Below are 20594 nucleotides of genomic sequence, written 5' to 3' on the forward strand. Positions count from 1 at the left end.
CTCTCTCTCTCTCTCTCTCATATAACACCCACATAGGTGTTAAAAGGTGAAATGTTGAACGAAGCACACCCCTAGTTAGGTCTTTAAAGAAGTTATGCAACCCACATTTTGTAATTTAGTGCACATGTACACAACACACTCTCTCTCTCTCTCTATCTCTCTCTCTCTCTCTCTCTGGTAAAATATAACACTCGCATAGGATTTAATAGGTGACATGGGGAACAAAGCACAACCTAAGATAGGTTTTTGAAGAAGCTATGCAATCCACATTTTGTAATTTAGTGCATATACACACAATCTCGCTCTCTCTCTCTCTCTCTCTCTCTCTCTCTCTCACTCTCATATATGACCAGCCTTCTTTGAGACTATGACCCTTAGTTTGCTTTGACAAGGCAGTGAATAACTTTGATTGCTCAGCTATACACACACTACTACCCTCAACAGTTTACTTGTAACTTTACAATATTTATATATATACACTATGTCACCACATTGTGCATCTCTTTTGAGCATCCATTGCATCCAAGCTGTTAAGAGCTTTACATGCAAAATCTTACTGTAGAAAAAAGCCTAGTTGAGCCCTTTGTCAAAAAGCTCAAGTAGACTTCCGAGTCTTGCTCATATTCTAAAGCAGAGTTGGCCTGATTCTTCTAAGATAGTCCCTCTTTCTGGCCTTGTACCTCATATGCATGTGTTCATATAAATATAACCATTCAAAGCTGCAAGATCATATGTATCTCTTCAATTAATCATCTCCCTTTAGTACACTCTTTTGCTGAGCTTACATTTCTTTCTACACATGCATAAGGTGCAATCTGAGGTGCAAAAAGCTGTACACTTAATAATTGAAAACATCATACTCTACAAATAGTTTGCCTTTCTTGGGACTGTGCATTGAAAGGGAGAAAGGGCCCATCTCATATAAATGCAAAGTTATGAATGAGAGAGTCACCTGTAGTATCTGTGAGTTGGCTCATGTGCCTTGGAGTAAGCTCTCTTGTCTGATGATGATGAGCAAGGGGAACAGCACTATATTGGTTAGTGAGCATATTCATGTAGAGAGCATGAAAGCAGCCATGGGGAGCTTCAAGTGTGATGAGTATGTTGAGCATCATCCTGTAGGCAGTACTCATACCTCTAGTGCTACTGAGGGTTTCTTCATTGAGGAACTCTCTGACTTCTCCAATGAAGAACTTGCAGCCCCCATCAAGAGTGATTATGATTCCCCATTACAACAACATTCTGATGAGAATAGTGCTTCTACAGGCAAATCAGAATGTACTACTACTGCTGCTGCTGCTGCCGCTGCTGCTGCTACGCATACAAGCTCCTCTCCGGCCTCCGATTTGCTCGAAGATTCAGCATTGGAATTCAAAGCGGCTCTTCTCAGCGAGTTTCATGATTCCTCTCTCTCTCTCCCTGTAAGCTCCAATTATATATTCCTGATCTGAATTACATTTATATTGCATAGTCATTTGTATTGTACATATAGTCTTTGTTATATGTGTTTGTTCAGTGATTTACCGTGTGAGTTGCATTGCTCGGCTGACGCATGTACAAGTCTGTTTGTGGATTGCATTTGCAAGGGTGTCTTGCTAGCTCTTTGCATGTGTTCCCCATGTGTTCATGGCTAGCTTTTAATTATCTAGTTGTGCACCTTATGCGCACCAAAAAAACCGTCTATATATTGAGTGTCCAATTATATTGTGATTTTCCTCTGTGCCTAATTTTGTGTCTGTGCTCCTGCATTTATATGTTCTAATGTTGCATCCTATTGCAAGAACACAGGTGCTTTATTAGGTATATGGTTTGTTAAATATTTGTCTCCAAAGACCATGCAATGCTGATCTGTTAAGTCTTATACTTTTGTCCATTTATTGATTGGGTATATCATGCTTGTTTGCATAGTGACTTCATGCTTTGTTCATATTCATAGAGCATTCTCTGCTTCTGCCTAAATGAGGAAGAAGGAATGCACATCTCATACTGGGGACTCTCTTTTTGGCAGTGTCAGGATGAGACGGGCTTCGAATGGCTCACTTCGCTAGGAGAAGACGACCTCATCCACAATGGACCAAACTTCGGTGTGGCCGACTCATTCTTGTTAAGCAATGCTGAACCCTTTGGTGACTACGATCTGATGATGAAGCATGGTGAATATGAAGATGTCATTAGGGTGAGGGATATAAACATGGGACAAAACTGTATAAGCACCACAGCTGCAGGTACCCTTGAATATGAGCAAGCTGTTGGCCAAGAGAAGAGAATGTGGTCGAATACTATCATAAATGGCCTGAAGAGCGACGTCGCCGGCACTAATTTTGCATCCCATGCTACAGGATCAAGGTCGGCACGAAGCAAGCGAGCACGCTCCTCGGGGTGGTCGTCAAGCAGCATTTTGTGTGACCGCTGGCCGGAAAGCCCATCTCCTACTGATAGCCTTGGCTCTACATCCCAAATTTTAATGCCACCGGCGGGCCCACAGTACAGCAATGTCCATAGCCTCATCTACAAGCAGGAAGAGGGGTATACTACTCCTTCCCATGGTAATATGGAGGTCAATTTCACTTCCAGGCTTCTTGGAACTCCGGCTCTGTGTGATTCGCCAAGCAAGGGTGGAAAGTTTTCCTCCAGCAAGCAATGGCCAAAGGAAGAAGACAGCACAACCAGAGAGGAAAGTGTAAGCAACTATGGTAGTGGCTTACAGACCCGGAGATGCACGCACTGCCTTTCTCAGAAAACTCCACAATGGAGAGCAGGGTCCGAAGGACCCAAAACTCTCTGCAACGCATGCGGAGTCCGATACAAGTCCGGCCGCCTGTTCAATGAGTACCGGCCGGCCAAGAGCCCAACATTCCTCAGTTACAAGCACTCCAATTCTCACAAAAAGGTCATGGAGATGAGGAGAAGGAAGACTTTTCACTATAATCAACAACAACAGCAGTATACGGCGCATCATCATGTGCGCGCACCAGCTCTGGCTAAGCACACTGACGGCAGTAATCAACACCTAATCAGCAAGTTTAAAGTCAAGCTGAATAACTCTCCATATAGTACAGAGCTCCCTAGTACTCAATTCTCTGATGTTACTCTCATTAGTACTAGAAATGCTTTAGAGAGCCCTTCAAGTTTTCTCTACTGAGAAAGTCATCATGACCATCTGAAAGGTTTTCCCTGCTGGACTGCAAGTAGGGGATGGTGGGTTGAGGAAGAGAATTCCAACAAATTCAGTAAACTCTTTTTGATCAATGCATGAAATTCTGTCTTACTCTGGAATCATGGGCCAGAAATCTTCTGGCGGCGTAGTACGAATCAACGAATCAATCGACAAGTCTACCATCGAGATGAGGGCGAAGTAAAATCAAAGCATTGATATAGCCTACAGGGTTCTTGTCTGCATCAGAGAACTCTTTCTTTTTCTTTTTGTAGCTTAATTAGGGAAGCTAATTATCTCTGAGTACATTAATTATGTCAGCTAATTATCTCTGAGTACATATTGATTCTACCATTTCAGATCAGAACTAATTATTGAACCCTTGACTTGATCAATAATTAGAGCTTGGCCAGGTGCCAGAGCCGGGTGATAGTCTATTCTACTAGAAAACTATTAGTTTAGATCAGTTCAGGAAGAGATATTCAAAATTCTCTTATGTCCTCAGCATGAGCCATTAATTCACTCAGATTATTATATTCATCTTCCAAAGGTGATTTTTCCTCTCTTTTTTTCAATCTGATCATGATTTTATTCATTTATTTACTTTGAAAGCCAGTGGAGCTTCTTGTCCAAGTACAATTGTATTATGCAGACTATGTAATGGCAGATGATATTCATGGCTTGAAATGTGGAGCCTAGACTGGTTTGTCCCTTAATCAAGAGACATGATAACTTATTAATGTGTAAGTTTTAATTATTAAAAGCTTTGTAATTTGTTTTGATTAATGAGGGTGACAAGCTTTGTAATTAGTTTTAATTAGTGTGTTAATTCTATGTTTTAATGAGGGTGATTAATGGAGAAGTTCACATGAAACTCGTGGGGAGGAAGGCCTCAAGATATGGCATGATGTCTACTTTTGATTGTTCTTTGCTCATGAAGATTTTAGATTTGCAACTTGCAGCAAGTCACAATGGTGTGTGAAGAAGCTATAATGGTAATAAGCTATAGTGGCATTGATGGGGAAGTGGGGCCACTCTCATTATGTAAGTGGTCAAGAGGTGTTTCATCATGGAGAAAACAATTAGAAAAAGAAAAAGAAATGGAGGAGGGCTAGGATCAACTTGACCAATGGTGGGGCCAAGAGGGCCGTCGGATGTGAATTGACAATCCCCCGGTAGAACGTAAATTTGGGCTTGGGTGGTCATTGCCCCACTGGGACTTGAACTCGAGATCTTGAGTCAAGCAACGCAAAGGGCACACCCAAGTTGACATGGATGAGTCTAGCTCATGGGATATGCATTGTTTGATCCCATGCCTCCTGTACCCTAAATGAGACAACCTCTCTCAAAGCCTAGCACATTAACCACAAAGTTCCACCTTTGTTGCTCTAGTGGGCAAACATAACATTGTTAAAATAGACTTGACCCCCCCCCCCCCCCCCCAAATCCGAGATTATTATCCCGACAGATCGTATAGCGGCTCGCACACCATAATTTCAATAAACTTAAGAATCTACACATGGAAAATTATAAAGGTAAATTTGACTAGAATTTAAGGTTTTTACACTAGATTTTGCATGTTTTCTCACCTTCAATTTCAAAGTTTAGAGCTAAATTTAAGAATTATAGGTTCTCGAGACTACAAAAAACCTAGATTTTGTCCGAGCACAACACCTCAGCACTACATACCAGATGGTGGGAGCGGTAGCAAATGGTGGGACCGATAGCAAAGTAGTAGGGCACATTTCCCACAATGCTTGTAGTCCGATGGGTTTAAGTTTACTTTTTTCATCTGAGTTTACTTTTTCCCAAGGCGGTTTCCTTTATAGGGAAGTGAAGTGGCAAGGGGAGCAAGGAAACCCACATGGGCACATGGATATGGCACGTTGGTCGGGGATCTGAAAGTTGGGTTGCAAGGGGGTAGGTCAACGCGGCGACCTTTTTCTCAATTGTTCGTCTACCTCGAGATCCATGCAATCTAATGCCTGCCATTGATCCCACCTTCCAAGGTTCATTTGAGACCTCATGGTATATAGCATCATGGATTTGCATACAAGTTTATTCCACCTCTACTACCACTTCATTCAAGACCCCATGGGACTTAGTCCTTTTGTAAGTTTCTTGGTTTGTGTGGGTTTATCCCTCCTATACTACCACTTCAATTCAAGACCCATGGGACTTAGTCCTTTCGTAGGTTTCTTGGTGTGTGTTTTTTTTTTTTTTTTTTTTTTGGGGGGGGGGGGGGAATATTCTCCCTAATGGAAGAAAATAAGGGCAAACTTGAAATTCTTCCGATTTTTAGGTCAAATTTTGAAAACAAAAATCTGGTATTTACACCAAAACTTGTGAAAAATTCTCGGTTTTCGTCGAGGCAAGCTCAAAATCTCAGCGGGACTCTATGATTTCAACCGGGTAAAATACACTCTACCCTTGTTATTTTGTAACACTTTTTTTTTTTTTTTTTTTGGGGGGGGGGGGGGGGGGGGTTGCCTCGTTACTATATGGCACGACTCTGGGTCAGAGGGAATCTAGGGCCCAAATTTGGGGACGCGAGACGGCTTTAATTTCAGCCGTCGGATCACGGAGTGAACTAGGGGTGAACTAAAGGTGAACTCAAGGCGGGTAAGCTAATGGTGGGTCAATTGGGGGTGAACTAGGGGCGCCTAAATTAGCATATGATCATGTGCCATGCCAACATGAACAATGACGCGCGTTAACGTGGTGGTAGGGCATTTGTGTGACAATCGAAACGTCCCAAGTTCGACCCACACCCTACGAGGCGGGTGAATTAAGAGTGAACTCAGGGCACCATTTTTACCCCGAGTTCACCCCTAGTTCACTGCGTGATCTGACGGTCAAGATTAAAGCCGCCTTGTGCCCCCAAATTTGAGCCCAGCCAAAGCCGTGCCATATAGTGACAAGGGGGTGTGGGGGTTGTTGGTTGTTGTTTCTTGCCTTAGTTTAAGGCTTTAAGGGTCTTGGCCTTTTAGAAAGTCAATTCCATGTTCTGTAAGGTATCACTCTCACCGACAAGTACCTTTTAGGCTTCTTCCTAGATAGTAGGTGGTACAACAAATGTCCAAAACTTGATACTTTCATACTTTATGGACATGATGACAACTCAAGTCTAAAGATCTTCATGTCCCCATGCTTCACTACATCCATCACATAATCAATAAAAACCATGTGTCACTTGTCCCCATCTACAGGGTACACACACACGTGGCAAGTTGGCACTTGCACCTCTAAGATTGTCATGTATTTAAATTTTATATGGTCATTACTAATTTGCATACACATGCACCTCTCACATTGTCGTATGTTCTTGTGGCCAACAGTTTTGGAGCTTCATTTTTCTAACACTCCATTTGGAGGCTCATCCCATGATTCTTACGTCAACATGCTCATGCTCGGTATCGTCAAGTGCTAGAAATAACTTCTGCTTGAAACTTGAAAAAGAAACGCATGAAAATTATATAGGTGAATTTGAGTCCACCAAGAGGTGCTTAGTAGGCGGAAGGGTATTTAAGTTCTCAAAGGGATTTCCCTTTCACCGAACCGAACCTACACTCTTTGGTTTAGAGCGTTTGAAGTAAATCAAACACACTTTACTTCAAACGCTCCCCCAAATTGACTTTATTTGAAGGTTTTTACACAACATTTCTTAAAATTTAGTAAGCAATGGCCCCCAAAGGCACAGTGGCTAACGTCTACGAAGAACATATGGAACCCTCAGTTACCCTTGTTAATGAAGATCTTTCTATGGAAGGTGATATGGGGACCTTGCCAACAAGTGACAAGATCTTAGCTCGAGGTATCGGCTCAAATAGGTGTTCGGGCTACAGAACTACTAGGGAGGACCTGCCCCACTTATTCTAGTGCCCGAGGGTTAGAGGCTTGGCAGGCAAGGTGTGCAAATGGATCCAAAGGACTTTAAAGATTGGGTTTTACAAGATGATTGCTCCTTGGAGGGAAAGGGATGAAACGCCATTGATCTTGTTATGTAGTCAACTCATTAGATTCTGCCAGGACTGGCAAAGTGTTCGTCCAAGATCTATCATTAGCTAGCTATGCAAAGATTATCCAAAATAGCACGGAAACTATTATTGGGATTGAAAAAGGCAAGACCTCTGACGAGTGAAATCAAGTACTTCTTACCGTCAAGTCTATGACAATTTGATGTTTGCGAGGTTAGGGTTCCTTTTGAATGTCAATTTCCTTTTGAATGTATGTGGCTATGACTCGAATTGAGCATGGTGCTGATGTAATGGTTTTCTCTTATTAATATTACCCCTCACATATTGTGAGGAAAAAGGCTTTCTCACCATCAAATTTAAAATTTAGAGGTAAATTTCAAAATTTGTAGATGGCTTTGCACTAAACCTAGGTTTCTTCAACCACTCCATGCACCTCTAAATATATATTATCGCATGCTGTTGTGGTCTATAGCTCACCAAAATTATTTTTTCTAACCAAAGGGAAAAAGGATACTCTTCAAACTCCCGGGGTTTTTAGGTCAAATTTTGAAGGATTTTTCAATTTTTACACCACTACATGTAAAATTTTGATAGTTTTCTTCAAGGCAAGCTTAGAGTCTAGCTAGGATTTTGTAAATGGAAAATACATTTAGGAGTCTAGCTAGGATGTTGTATCGTCTCATACAAGATGTGTGATTTGCTACCAAAATTAAAAAATAAAAAATTACCATGGTCTTACATGCATCTAAATTTAATAACAAAAATTTGAATAGAGTGAACCTTCTTCATGAAATAACTATTCATAATTTCTTGAGTGTCATCATCCAACTCTACATTTATCTTTTGTTTTGTTATGTTAAGCATACACCATTGATCTTATTTCTAGGAGATAAACCTCTGCATATAGATTTTATTTCACAAATGATTAGTCATTATTCTAGAGATTTATTGTTAAATGCTTCCATTTCATTTGTAGTCAGAATTTGTGCACACAAGTTGATATCTTAGAACATTTTGCATACAATAAACTTTATTTTAATAGCTTGGAAACCAACACATTGAAACTTTTAGAGGTAAATTTCACTATATTTGAGGGTTTTCCACTAAATTTGTCAAATTTTTTGAAGCTTTTCTCACCTGCAAATTCAAACTTTAGAAGTCAATTTCGTAATTTGTGGGATTACACCAAAACATAGGTTTTTTCAAGCAATGTACACCCCTAAATGTAATAAATTAAAAACGTGCACAATAGGATCACAACTTTCCTGCAACAACTCTTTAGATGAAGTACAAAATTATCAAAATATATGTTTGGCTCCATTGAAGCCTAATAGGCATTTGAGATTAAGCAAAAAAGCAAAACAAAAAATGCGAGAAAAATACTTACATGTTCCAATTTGTAGTGTCAAATTCCTGGTTGAAAGCAAAAAATCCCGATTGTAATTTCATTGGACCTTATTTTTCACAGTAAGCCGGTGGCCATTTTGGTTATAATTTGCTATCTATACCTTACATTTTGGCATAAATTCCAATTGTCTTATTAAGATGACCTTAAATCAAGGCCTAGAAAATGGTTTTTTCCCCAAGAGTAGATCGTTCTTGAAGAACAGATGGTTGAAGAGAGTCTCTCATTGCGCGCTGCCTGCGAGGGCCCAGCCCAAGGGAAGCTTGCAGCTGCAGCAGGGCCTCAATCGTCTTTGCGCGCTGGTCTGGCTCCTCGGTTGGGAGGTTCTGACAGCCCTCAGTCTCTACCCAAATTTTTGGGAGCGGCCCCCTCTCCCAATTCTCCTCGAGCAACATCTTGGAGGTCAATGCGGCGGCTTCATCGTTCGAGATGCAGCTTTCTAGGCAACGAGCGATCACGTTTGTGGGTGGTGATTGCTCTCACGGGGCATGGCTCTCCAGGCATGGCTTACCATTGGCGCATGGTTGATGATTTGCTTAGTGTGGCAGTCTTCGTCAACTTGGAAGTGGGTGTGGTGCATGCGACAAGTGGATTTTCCTTGCACCCTCAGCACATGCCAACCCTGCTCAGCTGAGAGAGAGAGAGAGAGAGAGAGAATGTGCTTGCTAATCTCCTTGGATTCCATTTTCCTCAAGGCTTCCAAGGATGGTCTTGTAAAATGCGTTGATCAATCGATTACAAAAATAGACGCTCAACCCCGGCCGCCATAATTTTCATAAGCAACCATTGAGTGACTTCCAGGATGCTAAATGGCTGTAAGACATTCTATCAGAATATGTTTAATGTACACTTAAAGGCGCCATCGCCATTAAGGACCAGAGACATATGCCCCACAAGGTCTCCACAACTCTTGACATATGCCAAATTCAATCTAATACCAAAACTGAACATGGTTCACTAAGAATTCCACCACTTTTTCTGTCTGAAAATCACACATTATATTACCATTACATGGAATGGATGCACATCATTGTGAAGTTATCCATCTCGGGAGCAAAAGCTCACATGCATGCACGCACCCGCACTTGCACACACCAAAGCAAGTATTAGATTTATGTCGAGATGCCAATTGGCCATGTCCATGAAGCGTTACTCATAATCTATGGGTATATATGACTCCAACGATCCAAAATGACGAGTTAATAAGATGTATGACCACGTGTCTTCAAGAGCAGCCATCTCCTCATCCATAGCCTGATCCCACTTTGCATGTCCAACAGCATCGTCAAAAAAAGTGGGTTCTAGAACACGTAGTCTAAAAATGATTGTTTTTGTTTAAGTCCAATGATTGTCTCAGCTCAATAACTTTACATGACACTGTACAAAACAATTGCTACTGCTGCAACAAATCTACACAATTTATCCAGCTGTCCGCCAAATAAAACTTAGACAAACGGGTCAATACGAGGATCATGCTCACTTGCCATTGCTGTCCCAGTGCATAAGCATGTTGGGCACATCACCTGCCAATATGTTGGAGGCATGAAAACCAGTCAGTTTTCTCATCTAAGCAAAAAACACTCTCAAAACTAAGGTGAAGGGTCACGCTGGCATTCTAAAATAAAAAAGTGAAAAAGAAGTCATATGAGGCTCTTCATTGAAAAGACCCCATTTCCAAACTAAAACCCAAAGAATACTTATATGCTTCACATGCAAAGGGAGAGTATAAAAATAATCAGTTTGCACACCTAGGCATTTAACACTCTCAAAAACAAGGTGAAGGGTCACCTTGACATTCTAAAACAAAAAAAGTTAAAAAGAAATCATATCAAGCTCTTAAATGAAGGGACCCATTTTCAAGCTAAAACCCGCAGAATATTTACATGCTTCACATGCAAAGGCAGGTGCAATAAGTAGAAAAAATAAAAATTTACCAAAATACAACTAAAATTTGTCATAATTCCCAAAATAGCCCTCAAATTTTAATATTTTCAAAAATTCCCAAAACACCCCACTTATTTGGCTAAAACTTCCCAAAATGCCTTCAATTTTATCAACTTCCCAATATACTCTTCATTAATCCGGCAACATCTCTTGAGACATCATGTTTTGCAACTCTCTATAGGAATATGGGTTCTCTAACGTTAGATAATATTAGAAGTACGATTTGTGATCGTATTGTGGGCTCTCAGGATCAGAAGTTCATTATTTGTAGACACAAATGACACTATTTTGTTAGCTTATGGGTGAAATGTTTGTCTAAGACACTTAAAGATAGATCTCTATTATGAGAAATGTATGCCTATCTCCCTCATTGACTAAGGATTGCTTTAGAAAACCAAAACACCTGCGAAACTGAGTAGCAAAATGTAACAACTGCATACCCTTGCTGCCCCAGAACAATTAGGACATCTTTTTGATGTTGGTGCGATTGCACCATTTGAACTGCCAAGCAGTGAGACAGATTTCAGTGGGATAGCTCCAGATCCTGAACACCTCGCACATGCCAAGTAACCTACATGATAAACCACTGGTCAAAATGATCTTTCAAATCCCACTTGCAACCACAAAGCCCAAGTTTTCCCACTTTCATGAGCAAAGACATGACATCCCCAAGCGGCAAAAGTACATATCTGAAGCATTCAAAGAGATCCAGAAGATAAAGGTCATGCCTTCGCCACAACTGCAGTCGTTTGCCAACATTCGCAATCATACAATTTACAAAGAACTCATCACCAGAGGAAACGACAAACTAACCTGTTCCATGGCAGTAAATACATCTCTTGTGTTCTTGTTGCTTCACATTATTCACTTCGACTACCATCAAAGATGAGATGACACCCACTGCACCACCAGAAAAGGATGCAACAATAGGATCTACCTCACTGTACAATCAAACACCCCTTGCTTAGTTAGCCCAGGAACGAGCTGAGCTATTAGCAGCCCTTGAAAGACACTGCCAGAACTTGTATAAATGTACATGCATGCAAACATAGGTCCAAAAATATGTACGTCCTTGCACACATGTACGTGCATGTCTCCATGCATTCAGGCAATCAGTCATGCTTGCGCTTGCACTTAGCAATACTTACGTATTTGTGATAAAAAAATCAAAAGAAACACAGTTTATGGAAAAACACAGTTAAAGAACAGAGCTTCTAAGCACATTTATTACAAATACCATTTTTACTAAATACTCAGCTTTGAAATAAATAAAAGGAAGACGTGAGAGAAAACAGTCGTAACAACAAGACCATCAGACCATGATCTGATGAGAGAATATACGTCAACAACGGTGTGCATACTTTCTCCGACTGCCTGATGATTTCTGTGCCATACCTTAGTTGGGGAGGAAGATTCATGCTTTTGATAAAATCCTCGTATGACGTGCCTCCCAATCCAAGCTTTAATTCTAGCTGTATTTGCAGTGTACATGTCCGTGAATCTTCTGCACCATTTTACTTCTTCACAATTTTGCATTATAAAATATTCGCAAGCAAGAAGAGAGGGAGATACAAACTAGGAGATGCTACACAATCGAGACAGAATACAATACAATGGGTGCCAGGAAGCCTCCAAAGAAAATTATTGCAGCCACAAGTCCACAACAAAATATATAGTACTGTCTTAATGTTGCCGTACTCTGTGACACAAAGCACGAAGGGCCAGAAAAATATGTTAGACAAATTGCTACTCTGAGACTCGCCATCCATTTATGTTAGTCAAAAACTTCATGATAATAAAGAAGGTGAGTGAGTATTCCAATTACACCTTCATTAAAATATTCATACAACACGACCTAACTACCAGACTAGATAGTAAGTTAAAGGAAACAACTACATACAAACAAACAATAGCAAACTTTGCCCAACAAACACTGCAATGGTATTAAACAATTCCCACAGAGACAAACACAAGCTAAACTGGCCTACAGATTATTATACAAAGCAGCCTTGCCAAACTCCCAACCAAAGAAATCGCGCCAATTTCTATGCAACAAAAAACCACAATTACAAGAGAACCTATTTAATCCCCTAAACAAAACAAAACATGAAACACCTGAAAAGTTGCTATAAAAAGATGAAATCCAATGTCAACACAATAAAAAAGGTCTTTGAAATTTTCCTCCTGTTTCTGGATAAAGCATGTGAAACCGACTACCAACTCGCACTTCAAAACACGGGTAGTAGTTAACTGAACAGAATTGAGTAAGTAATATCAAGTTTTCAAATCAATTGTGTGTTTGCTATGGATTCACCTCACCGCCGCCTCGCCAATGACTTGCCAATTACAGTGGGATAGCACAAAAGCATGAAACCACACAGCTGTACATCAGTCAAATGAAGAGCCCTCTTGTGGGGCATCACATAACTGCACATAGGGGAGAGAGAGAGAGCACTGTGTAGTGTGCAAGGCATCACTCCTAGCACCACAATGTACATAAGAGTGGAAAGAAAGCATTCCATAGCTCTTAACCTATGACAAACTGCAAAAAGAGGCTCCTCTCAGCTTAAAATTCAGCGTCCATTTTTCTACATGAGGCAAGTACACAAGAAAGTGCCACTTGGCACATTTACAAGCATTTTCCCGTTTCGGGGTTGCCGCCTAAAAATCTCCCGACTGGTTGCCCAGTTGACTTCGCAGCAGAGTTGTAAAATGTTCCCCTTGTCATTCCGAAGGTAATGACGCGAACACATTTCACGGCCCAAAATAGCAATTCCCTAATTTTTAGGAGATGCTTCCATCAGGCTCCCACTCGTCATCTGACCATCTATCCCCATTGGGACCGCATCCAAAAGTGCAATGTGGCCCAACTATCAAATACTTTTTGATGGTGATCCCACCTTGACTTTATGCCTTTATTGAGTTCACTTCCTAGTATCCACCAACTTGCTAAGTGCGACGGGGGGACCTACATAACCTTGCACTGAGCCTAGACATCCTCTTACTATACGAATTCCAATGCCGACCAACTTCCCGTCTGCGGGTGAAACTACCGTTCACATTGGCAAACAATGTCCGACCCTTTGCAACTTCAAAAAGAGGGTCTCAAAAATAAAACAAAAATCATTGGAAAGAAACCAACAACTAAGGTTAGCAGTTGCCACGTCCTCGTGACATAGTTAACAGCTACCACGTCCTCGTGACATACCCCCCCTCTTGAAATTGCAAACGTCCTCGATTGCATATCATAAATACACGTCACTGATGATTTTGTGTTGTTAGCACTCTTTTATCATCGCATGTTTCCGCAAGAAAGGTCGTAACACATAGATACAAATGACTTAATGAGACCTTCATACTTTTGTCATTTCCATCTATTACACTGAATTCATATGTACATTTGATGTGCTAGCTCTATCATTAGCCCTCCTTTGTACACGTTGGGTTGAGGCATAAGTAGGTTGTAACCCAAAGGCTTCAAGGTAAAGCTACAATACATTTGGTGACTCTGACAGTTCATGCTCTTCCATCCACTTTGCATCCATAGGTGGATAATTCTTGAACTTCACCAAATAGCGTCTTGCAACCTGTCCTTTAACTTTTCTGTCCTTATGTACCAAAACTTGCTCACGTACTAGGATCTCATCAAGTTCCTCAACCTCTCCCTGATCCTCATGTGGCATATCTTCTGGCACATCACCCACGAAGGGTCTTAGAAGACTCACGTGAAACACATTATGAATCTTCCACGCATCAGGCAATTTCAGCCTATAAGCCACATCGATGATCTTGTTAAGCACTTGAAAAGGCCCATAGTAACGCATACTGAGCTTAGGAAACAGCCGTTCCTTGCCCTTCATCTTCTTTAACCTTGCCTTTTCGAACCTTAACAGAACCCAATCACCAAGTGATAACAACAATTCACGACGGTGACGATCAGCAACCTTTTTCTGCTTTGCCTGAGTCTTCTCCAAGGTAACTTTAATTTTCTTATACATTTCATTCATGTTCTCAACATATCGATCCGTCTCAAAGATCTTGTCCTTTGTATGCAAAATGGGAGGAACCTTTTTACCGCCTTCAACAATCTCAAAAGGTGCTTTGCCAGTCGACGAATGCACCGTATTATTGTACGCATACTCAAGCATAGGCAAATACTGTTCCCACTTGCCCTTATTATCTAACACATAGCATTTCAACAGATCCAAGACAGTAGAATTAGCCTCTTCTGCCTGCCCATCAGTTTGTGGATGAAACGAAGACGAGAACTTGAGCGTAGGGTCCATGTTCTCAAGTAATCCTCTCCAGAACAAACTGGTCATGCAAGGATCACGATCACTGACAATTGATTGTGGCAACTTAAACACATTGTACATGAACAAGCGTGCCATCTGATCAGATTTTATCTTCTTCCTGACAGGGATAAAATGGGCCTGCTTGTTGAACCTGCAAATAATGGTCCATATACCATCATTCCCTGTTGGCGTTCTTGGAAGATCAAAGATAAGTCCATAGCAATGCTTTCCCATGGCTTATCCGGAATCGGCAATGGTTGTAACAGCCCTAGTGCCTTTTGCCTGTCAAACTTGACCTTTTGGCAAATCAGGCATGCTCGCACAAAGGCACCCACATCTCTCCTCAAGGTAGGCCAATAGAAGAATGTCTCTACCACTTTAACTGTCGCATCAATACCACGATGCCCTGCATACGGTAGGACACGACTCTCTTCCATGACAATCTACTCTATTCCAATTTCCATATTATTTTTCCTCCACACTTACTCTTCTTAAGTTCGTTTGAAACTTTTGCACGTCTTGAGTTTATGTTTTACAAATGTCGCAATGGCCTAGTGACACAAAGTCTGTCATCATCATCATAAAACCATCTCTGAGGAGGTAGTGCTAATGATGTTGCCCCTCTTGCAACTGTTCAAAGATCCTTGCAAAATCTTCATCAGTAGCATATTGTTCCTTCATGTCATCTAACTCATGATGATAAGGAATTGACACAGCTGAAATTTGTGGCTTCCTTGATAACGCATCAGCCACAACATTCTTCTTGCCTTCCACATGCATAATTTGGAAGTGGAACATAGAAAGACCGTTTGCCCATTGCATATGCTTTTCGGATAACTTTGACTGTGTCAAGAAGTATCGCAAGGTCTGATGGTCTGTTTGGACAACAAAATCAGCACCTAAGAGGGCTTCCAGCTGGAAAGCGCATGAATCACGGCCAAGAGCTCTTTCTCATAGACTTGCATAGTCTTCTCTGGCCCTTGCAAAATTGGGCTTTCATAAGCTACTACCCGTCCATCTTGCATTAGCACTGTTGTGATGCTACTGCCACACGCGTCACACTGGACCACAAATGACTTCGTGAGATCAGGCAAAACAAATACCGGATCTGAAGTCAACTTTTCCTGTAAGAGACTAAAAGCTGAAATTTCTTTTTGGGTCCATCTGAAAGTGACCTCTTTCTTTTGCAAAGCGTGAAGAGGTGATGCTATCTCTGCAAAATTCCTGATAAACCTTCTATAGTAGGAACACAATCCCAAGAAGCTTCTAACATCGTGCACAGTCTTGCCATGTCTTAATAGCTTCGACCTTTGGGGGATCCATTTTCACACCATCCTTTGAGACTATGTGGCCAAGAAAGTGGATCTCTTCCAGGAAGAATTCACTTTTCTTAGGATTGACAAGTAGCATGTGATTGCATAGCTCTTCGAACACAATGGTCAAGTGACGCCTATGCTCGTCTTCATTCTTCGAATACACTATCATGTCATCGAAGAACGTCCCAACAAACTGTTGATGCGAGCAGAAAATCCGGTCCATCATTCTGTTGATGGAGCATTTGTTAGCCCAAACGGCATCACTAGAAACTCATAAAGACCAGACGTCGTTCTAAACGCATTCTTGTGCACATCCTCTGGCCTTATACGAATCTAATGGTACCCACTCTTAAGGTCTATCCTGCTGAAAATTGCAGCACCCTCTAAACGATCGAGAATATCATCAATTCTAGGAATAGGAAACCTATTCTTGATGGTATTCTTATTCAACGCACGGTAATCAATACACATACGCCATGAGCCATCCTTCTTCTGCACTAGGAGCACTGGAGAGCAAAAGGGTGAAGAACTAGGCTGAATCAGCCCCTTCTCTAATAGCTCCTCAACCTGGCCCATAATCTCTTTCTGTTGCGCCGCGCTAACCCTGTAGGGAGGTCTATTTGGTGGGCTACACCCTGGCACCAAATATATCCGATGGTCCTAAGATCTCTCTGGCGGCAATTGCGACGGTAATGAATCAGAAAAACAGTCACTACACTCTTGCAAAAATGCTGACCTTTCTTTATCTAACACAGATAAATTTGACTGACAATTATCTGAGACATCACGTGCAAAAATCAAGTACACAAAAAGATGATTCTTTATTACAGAAGTAATAGCAGAAGCAGATACAATAGGGACAGACTTCCCTTTGAGCTTTACATCCAAAACATGAGTTTTGCCCCTATGCTGAAGGGTGATCGTCTTGCCGAACGCATCCAACATACCATGTACTATGAACATCCATGGAATTCCAAGTAGCGCATCGCACCCTTCCAATGGCATGATATAAAATTCTTTTGTGTCTACATATGACTGAATATGCAGACGCAGCTTTCCAATAATGGGAGCAACACACTCTGAGTGGTCAGGACATGCCAACCGTGCCTGTGCTGTGTACCCCATTTCTTCAGCTCTGATGCCTAGCTTCATAGCTAGCTCTAGTGAGATAAAGTTTGCTTTGGCATCTAGATCAAAGAAGATGAGTGTCGTCTGATCCCTAACTTTACCCCATGCCCTGCATAACTCATTGGCATCTGTACTGGGCCTATCACCCACCATGTCTGACACCAAACCTGCCGTGGGTTTAGGCTTCTTGCCTTTCTGGTCCTCTTTATCATCTAAGTCAGCTGGTCTTTTCCTTTGTGGACAATTGGTAGCAAAGTGACCAGGTTGCTCGCATATAAAGCATTTATATTCAGCCATTAGGACCTTCTTTTCCTCGAGCGACTTGCACACAAAAGGCTTCCTTTTTTGTTTCTTTGCCTGCGCTCCAGAAGTCCCGGCTGAATCCTTGTCTTTGGTGGCCTTTTCTGACCCCTGTGACACTTCAAGAGCCGTTGTCACAAAGGGATTCTTTGCTGAATTTTCTTTTGCTGCTCTTCTTTCTCGTTGCTCGGAAACCCACTGTCATCTCCTTTCAACAAGGCAAGACTAGTGTTAGCAACTTCCATAAGTTGAGTGAGGGTAACCACTCTATTCTTGGTACAATAATCACGAAGCCCTTTAGGCAGCCCACAACAGTACTTCTCTATCTGCTCTGTCAATGGCACAAATCTGTAGGAGGTCACTGAGAGTAACGCTTTACAAAACCTCCGATTGTACTCCAGCAAGCTCTTGCATGTAGCCGAAGTAAGTTGGTGCCAATCTGTCATGACGTCGGCTTCAAATTCATTTGACAGCCAAGCAGATGCAAGCATTTGCTTGAAGTAAACCCAAGTGGCGGGTGCCTGTCCTTGCACTAACAATGTCGTCCACCATGTAAGCGCATTGTCCTTTAAGAAAGTGGCAGCTTTTCTTACTCTAGAGGCCTTCGTAAAATTCCCTCCTGCATAAGCTATATCAAACTATTGGAGGAAAGTGAGAGCCTTTGCTTTATCCTCGAAGCCACTGAAAGTGCTGAACTTTACAGTTGCACCACCTTCTTTGTAAGCTTTCGGCTTCTCCAGTACTCCCAAATTGTCATAAGAAATAGTCTGCAACATGGGCATTGTAGTAGGCATCATCGGCACATCTTAGCCATTAACATTTTGTGTCAGAGGCAGTGTGACATGAAACGTTTCGTGGTTTCGCCCGTTTCGGGGTTTCGAGGGTTTGAAACGTTTCGTTTCAGGGCACAAAAATTATGAAACGGGTTTCGTAGAAATACATTTAAATAAAGATATAAATATATTTATTTATTTATATATGCATGCATGCATGTATGGATGTATGTATGTAAGTATGTATCTATGTATGGATGGATGGATAGATTAAAGATTCATGTGTGTGTGTACATACGGACTAGTAAACTGGTTTTATTATGTACTCTTATTAGTGTTTATACACATACATATGCATATGTATAAGCACACGTGTATAATAGATATACATACATACATATATGTGTGTACATATATACATATATGTACGTATGTATATGTATGTACAATGTGCATAAAAGAGAGGCAATAGTGCAAAGAGTACAAAAAAATCTTTTTAAACTACTGAAATTTAAAAAAAATCGCTAAATTTTTTCAAAAAATTGACTTTTTTTTTTTCGGACAGTTTCCCGTTTCTTGAGTTTCGCCGAAACGTTTCGTCCGTTTCGGGGTTTTGAGGTTTCATACCTATGAAACGCGTTTTTATGTCACACTGGTCAGAGGTGCCATATTTGGCTGCTGTCGAGAAAAACCAGCCATGCCAAAATGACCCTGTGGCACCCCAAACTGGCCCTGGTTGCATTGAAAACCCTACTGCATGTAGATGCTACCATACATGGGGTTTGGCATCATGCCTTGCATACCCCCAAACACTGTTCCCGGCATGTACGGCTAACTTCCAGGTGCATAACCAGCCATACTTTGGAACACTAATCCACCCCCGAAAAACCCAGGATGTATCGTGGGTGGTGGAAAAACTGGGTGCATTGCTTGGTATCCAGTTCCCTGTCCATTCAAGACAGCATGCGGACTCTGAAAGGTGGCGGACTAAACTGGCATAACCTGTGGAATAGGCATTCTGGCCACCTGTTCAAGCACGGGAGGAACCTGTTTTGGAGCCCCTGACTCCGCAACATACGAGTGTTCCCTATCTTGCTGAGTCGCATGAAGTACTTGGGCTTGAGCCTCAACAAGCTCTGTGCGCGGTGTAGGTTGCCTATTTTGTTGTTGCACTGGTGGCGCTTGCAAGAACTATATAAACCTTGGATTTTGCACCAGTTGCGAAAAGACATTCACCGCGGCAACTAACTGAGTCCTGAATGCATCATCCTCAAGTTGCCCAGTCATAAAGCCCTGTACTACTGGAGGGACATTCACATCAACAGGAGGTACAAACTGAAGTGGCCATGAGCTCTCGCCGATCTCGAAGACCATAGGAGTTTCTTGTCTGTCCTTCGAAGAGGAACCCTCTTCCATGATGTCCTTCCCTTTGTCGGCCATAGTGTAATCCCGCGTTCCTGTACTCTGTGTCTTTACCCAAAACAACCGAGACTCACTCTTTGAGAAAAAAGTGATTGATGCCCCGACAACGGAACCTTGAAACCGGCCCGGGGGGTGGTAGGCTTTGGCTTTCACCCGAAATTCTTTACTTTAGACACACACAAAGAGAACGTGCAAAGGAAACCTGCCACGAGAATTAACACTTAAGCACACACACGGCTTGGAAGCTAGAATGCTCAGAGCAGACGCCCACAACCTGTAGGCCCCAAAATTGGCGCCCCTTTCGGTATTTCTTTATACTTTGAGAGGGTAAATTACAAGGTAGAGTCCTGGGAATCCTTTACCTGTATCCAGCTAGATACCACCTGTTTTGGCCAAATTTCGGTAACATAACATCCCCAAAACTTGCGCGAAACCAATTTCCTTGCTCGAACTCGCTTCCGCTAGCATAAACTCTCTGATGCTTGCCCAAAAACAGTAAATTCAACACACTGTATTTACTGGTTTTTGCCCTGTTTTCAGCCCTAAACAGTCCCCGAATTGTCCTCTGCCAGTGGGGCATTGTTCCCAATGGTTCTGGCATCCATATGGCTGAAAAACAGTCAAATTACAGCGCATACACAAAATCATGAAACCACACAATTATACATCAGTCAAATGAAGAGCCCTCTTGTGGGGCATCACATAACTACACGTAGGGGAGAGAGAGAGCAGTGTGTAGTGTGCAAGGCATCACTCCTAGCACCACATTGTACATAGAGTGGAAAGAAAGCACTCCATAGCTCTTAACCTATGACAAATTGCAAAAAGAGGCTCCTCTCAGCTTAAAATTCAGCGCCCATTTTTTTGCATGAGGCAAGCA

The 20594-nt window shown here is 41.8% G+C and overlaps 2 protein-coding genes across 3 annotated transcripts in view; one reads left to right on the forward strand and one right to left on the reverse strand.

Moving 5' to 3' along the window:
* The first annotated feature begins 524 nt into the window (after positions 1–524).
* Positions 525–3715, forward strand: LOC147420363 (uncharacterized). Its single transcript, XM_086504844.1, has 2 exons — positions 525–1421; positions 2009–3715. The coding sequence occupies exons 1-2, from the start codon at positions 936–938 to the stop codon at positions 3140–3142; spliced, it is 1620 nt and encodes a 539-aa protein (XP_086360970.1). The 5' UTR covers positions 525–935; the 3' UTR covers positions 3143–3715.
* A 5906-nt stretch (positions 3716–9621) lies between these two features.
* The window catches only part of LOC147420364 (protein ORANGE, chloroplastic-like), a 56027-nt gene continuing 45054 nt past the window's right edge, over positions 9622–20594 (reverse strand). Inside the window, exons 4-8 of one of the 2 annotated variants that reach the window (XM_086504840.1) lie at positions 12093–12179; positions 11876–11952; positions 11294–11421; positions 10921–11051; positions 9622–10059 (exon numbers count right to left, since the gene is read on the reverse strand). In XM_086504840.1, the coding sequence (XP_086360966.1) occupies positions 9982–10059; positions 10921–11051; positions 11294–11421; positions 11876–11952; positions 12093–12179 (501 nt within the window). In that variant the 3' untranslated portion in view covers positions 9622–9981. The remainder of the gene's footprint in view (positions 10060–10920; positions 11052–11293; positions 11422–11875; positions 11953–12092; positions 12180–20594) is intronic. The other variant, XM_086504841.1, reaches the window with a different exon arrangement.

The sequence above is a fragment of the Adiantum capillus-veneris genome, chromosome 28 (genome assembly GCF_014529385.1).
Source record: "Adiantum capillus-veneris isolate H3 chromosome 28, ASM1452938v2, whole genome shotgun sequence".
NCBI lineage: Eukaryota > Viridiplantae > Streptophyta > Polypodiopsida > Polypodiales > Pteridaceae > Adiantum > Adiantum capillus-veneris.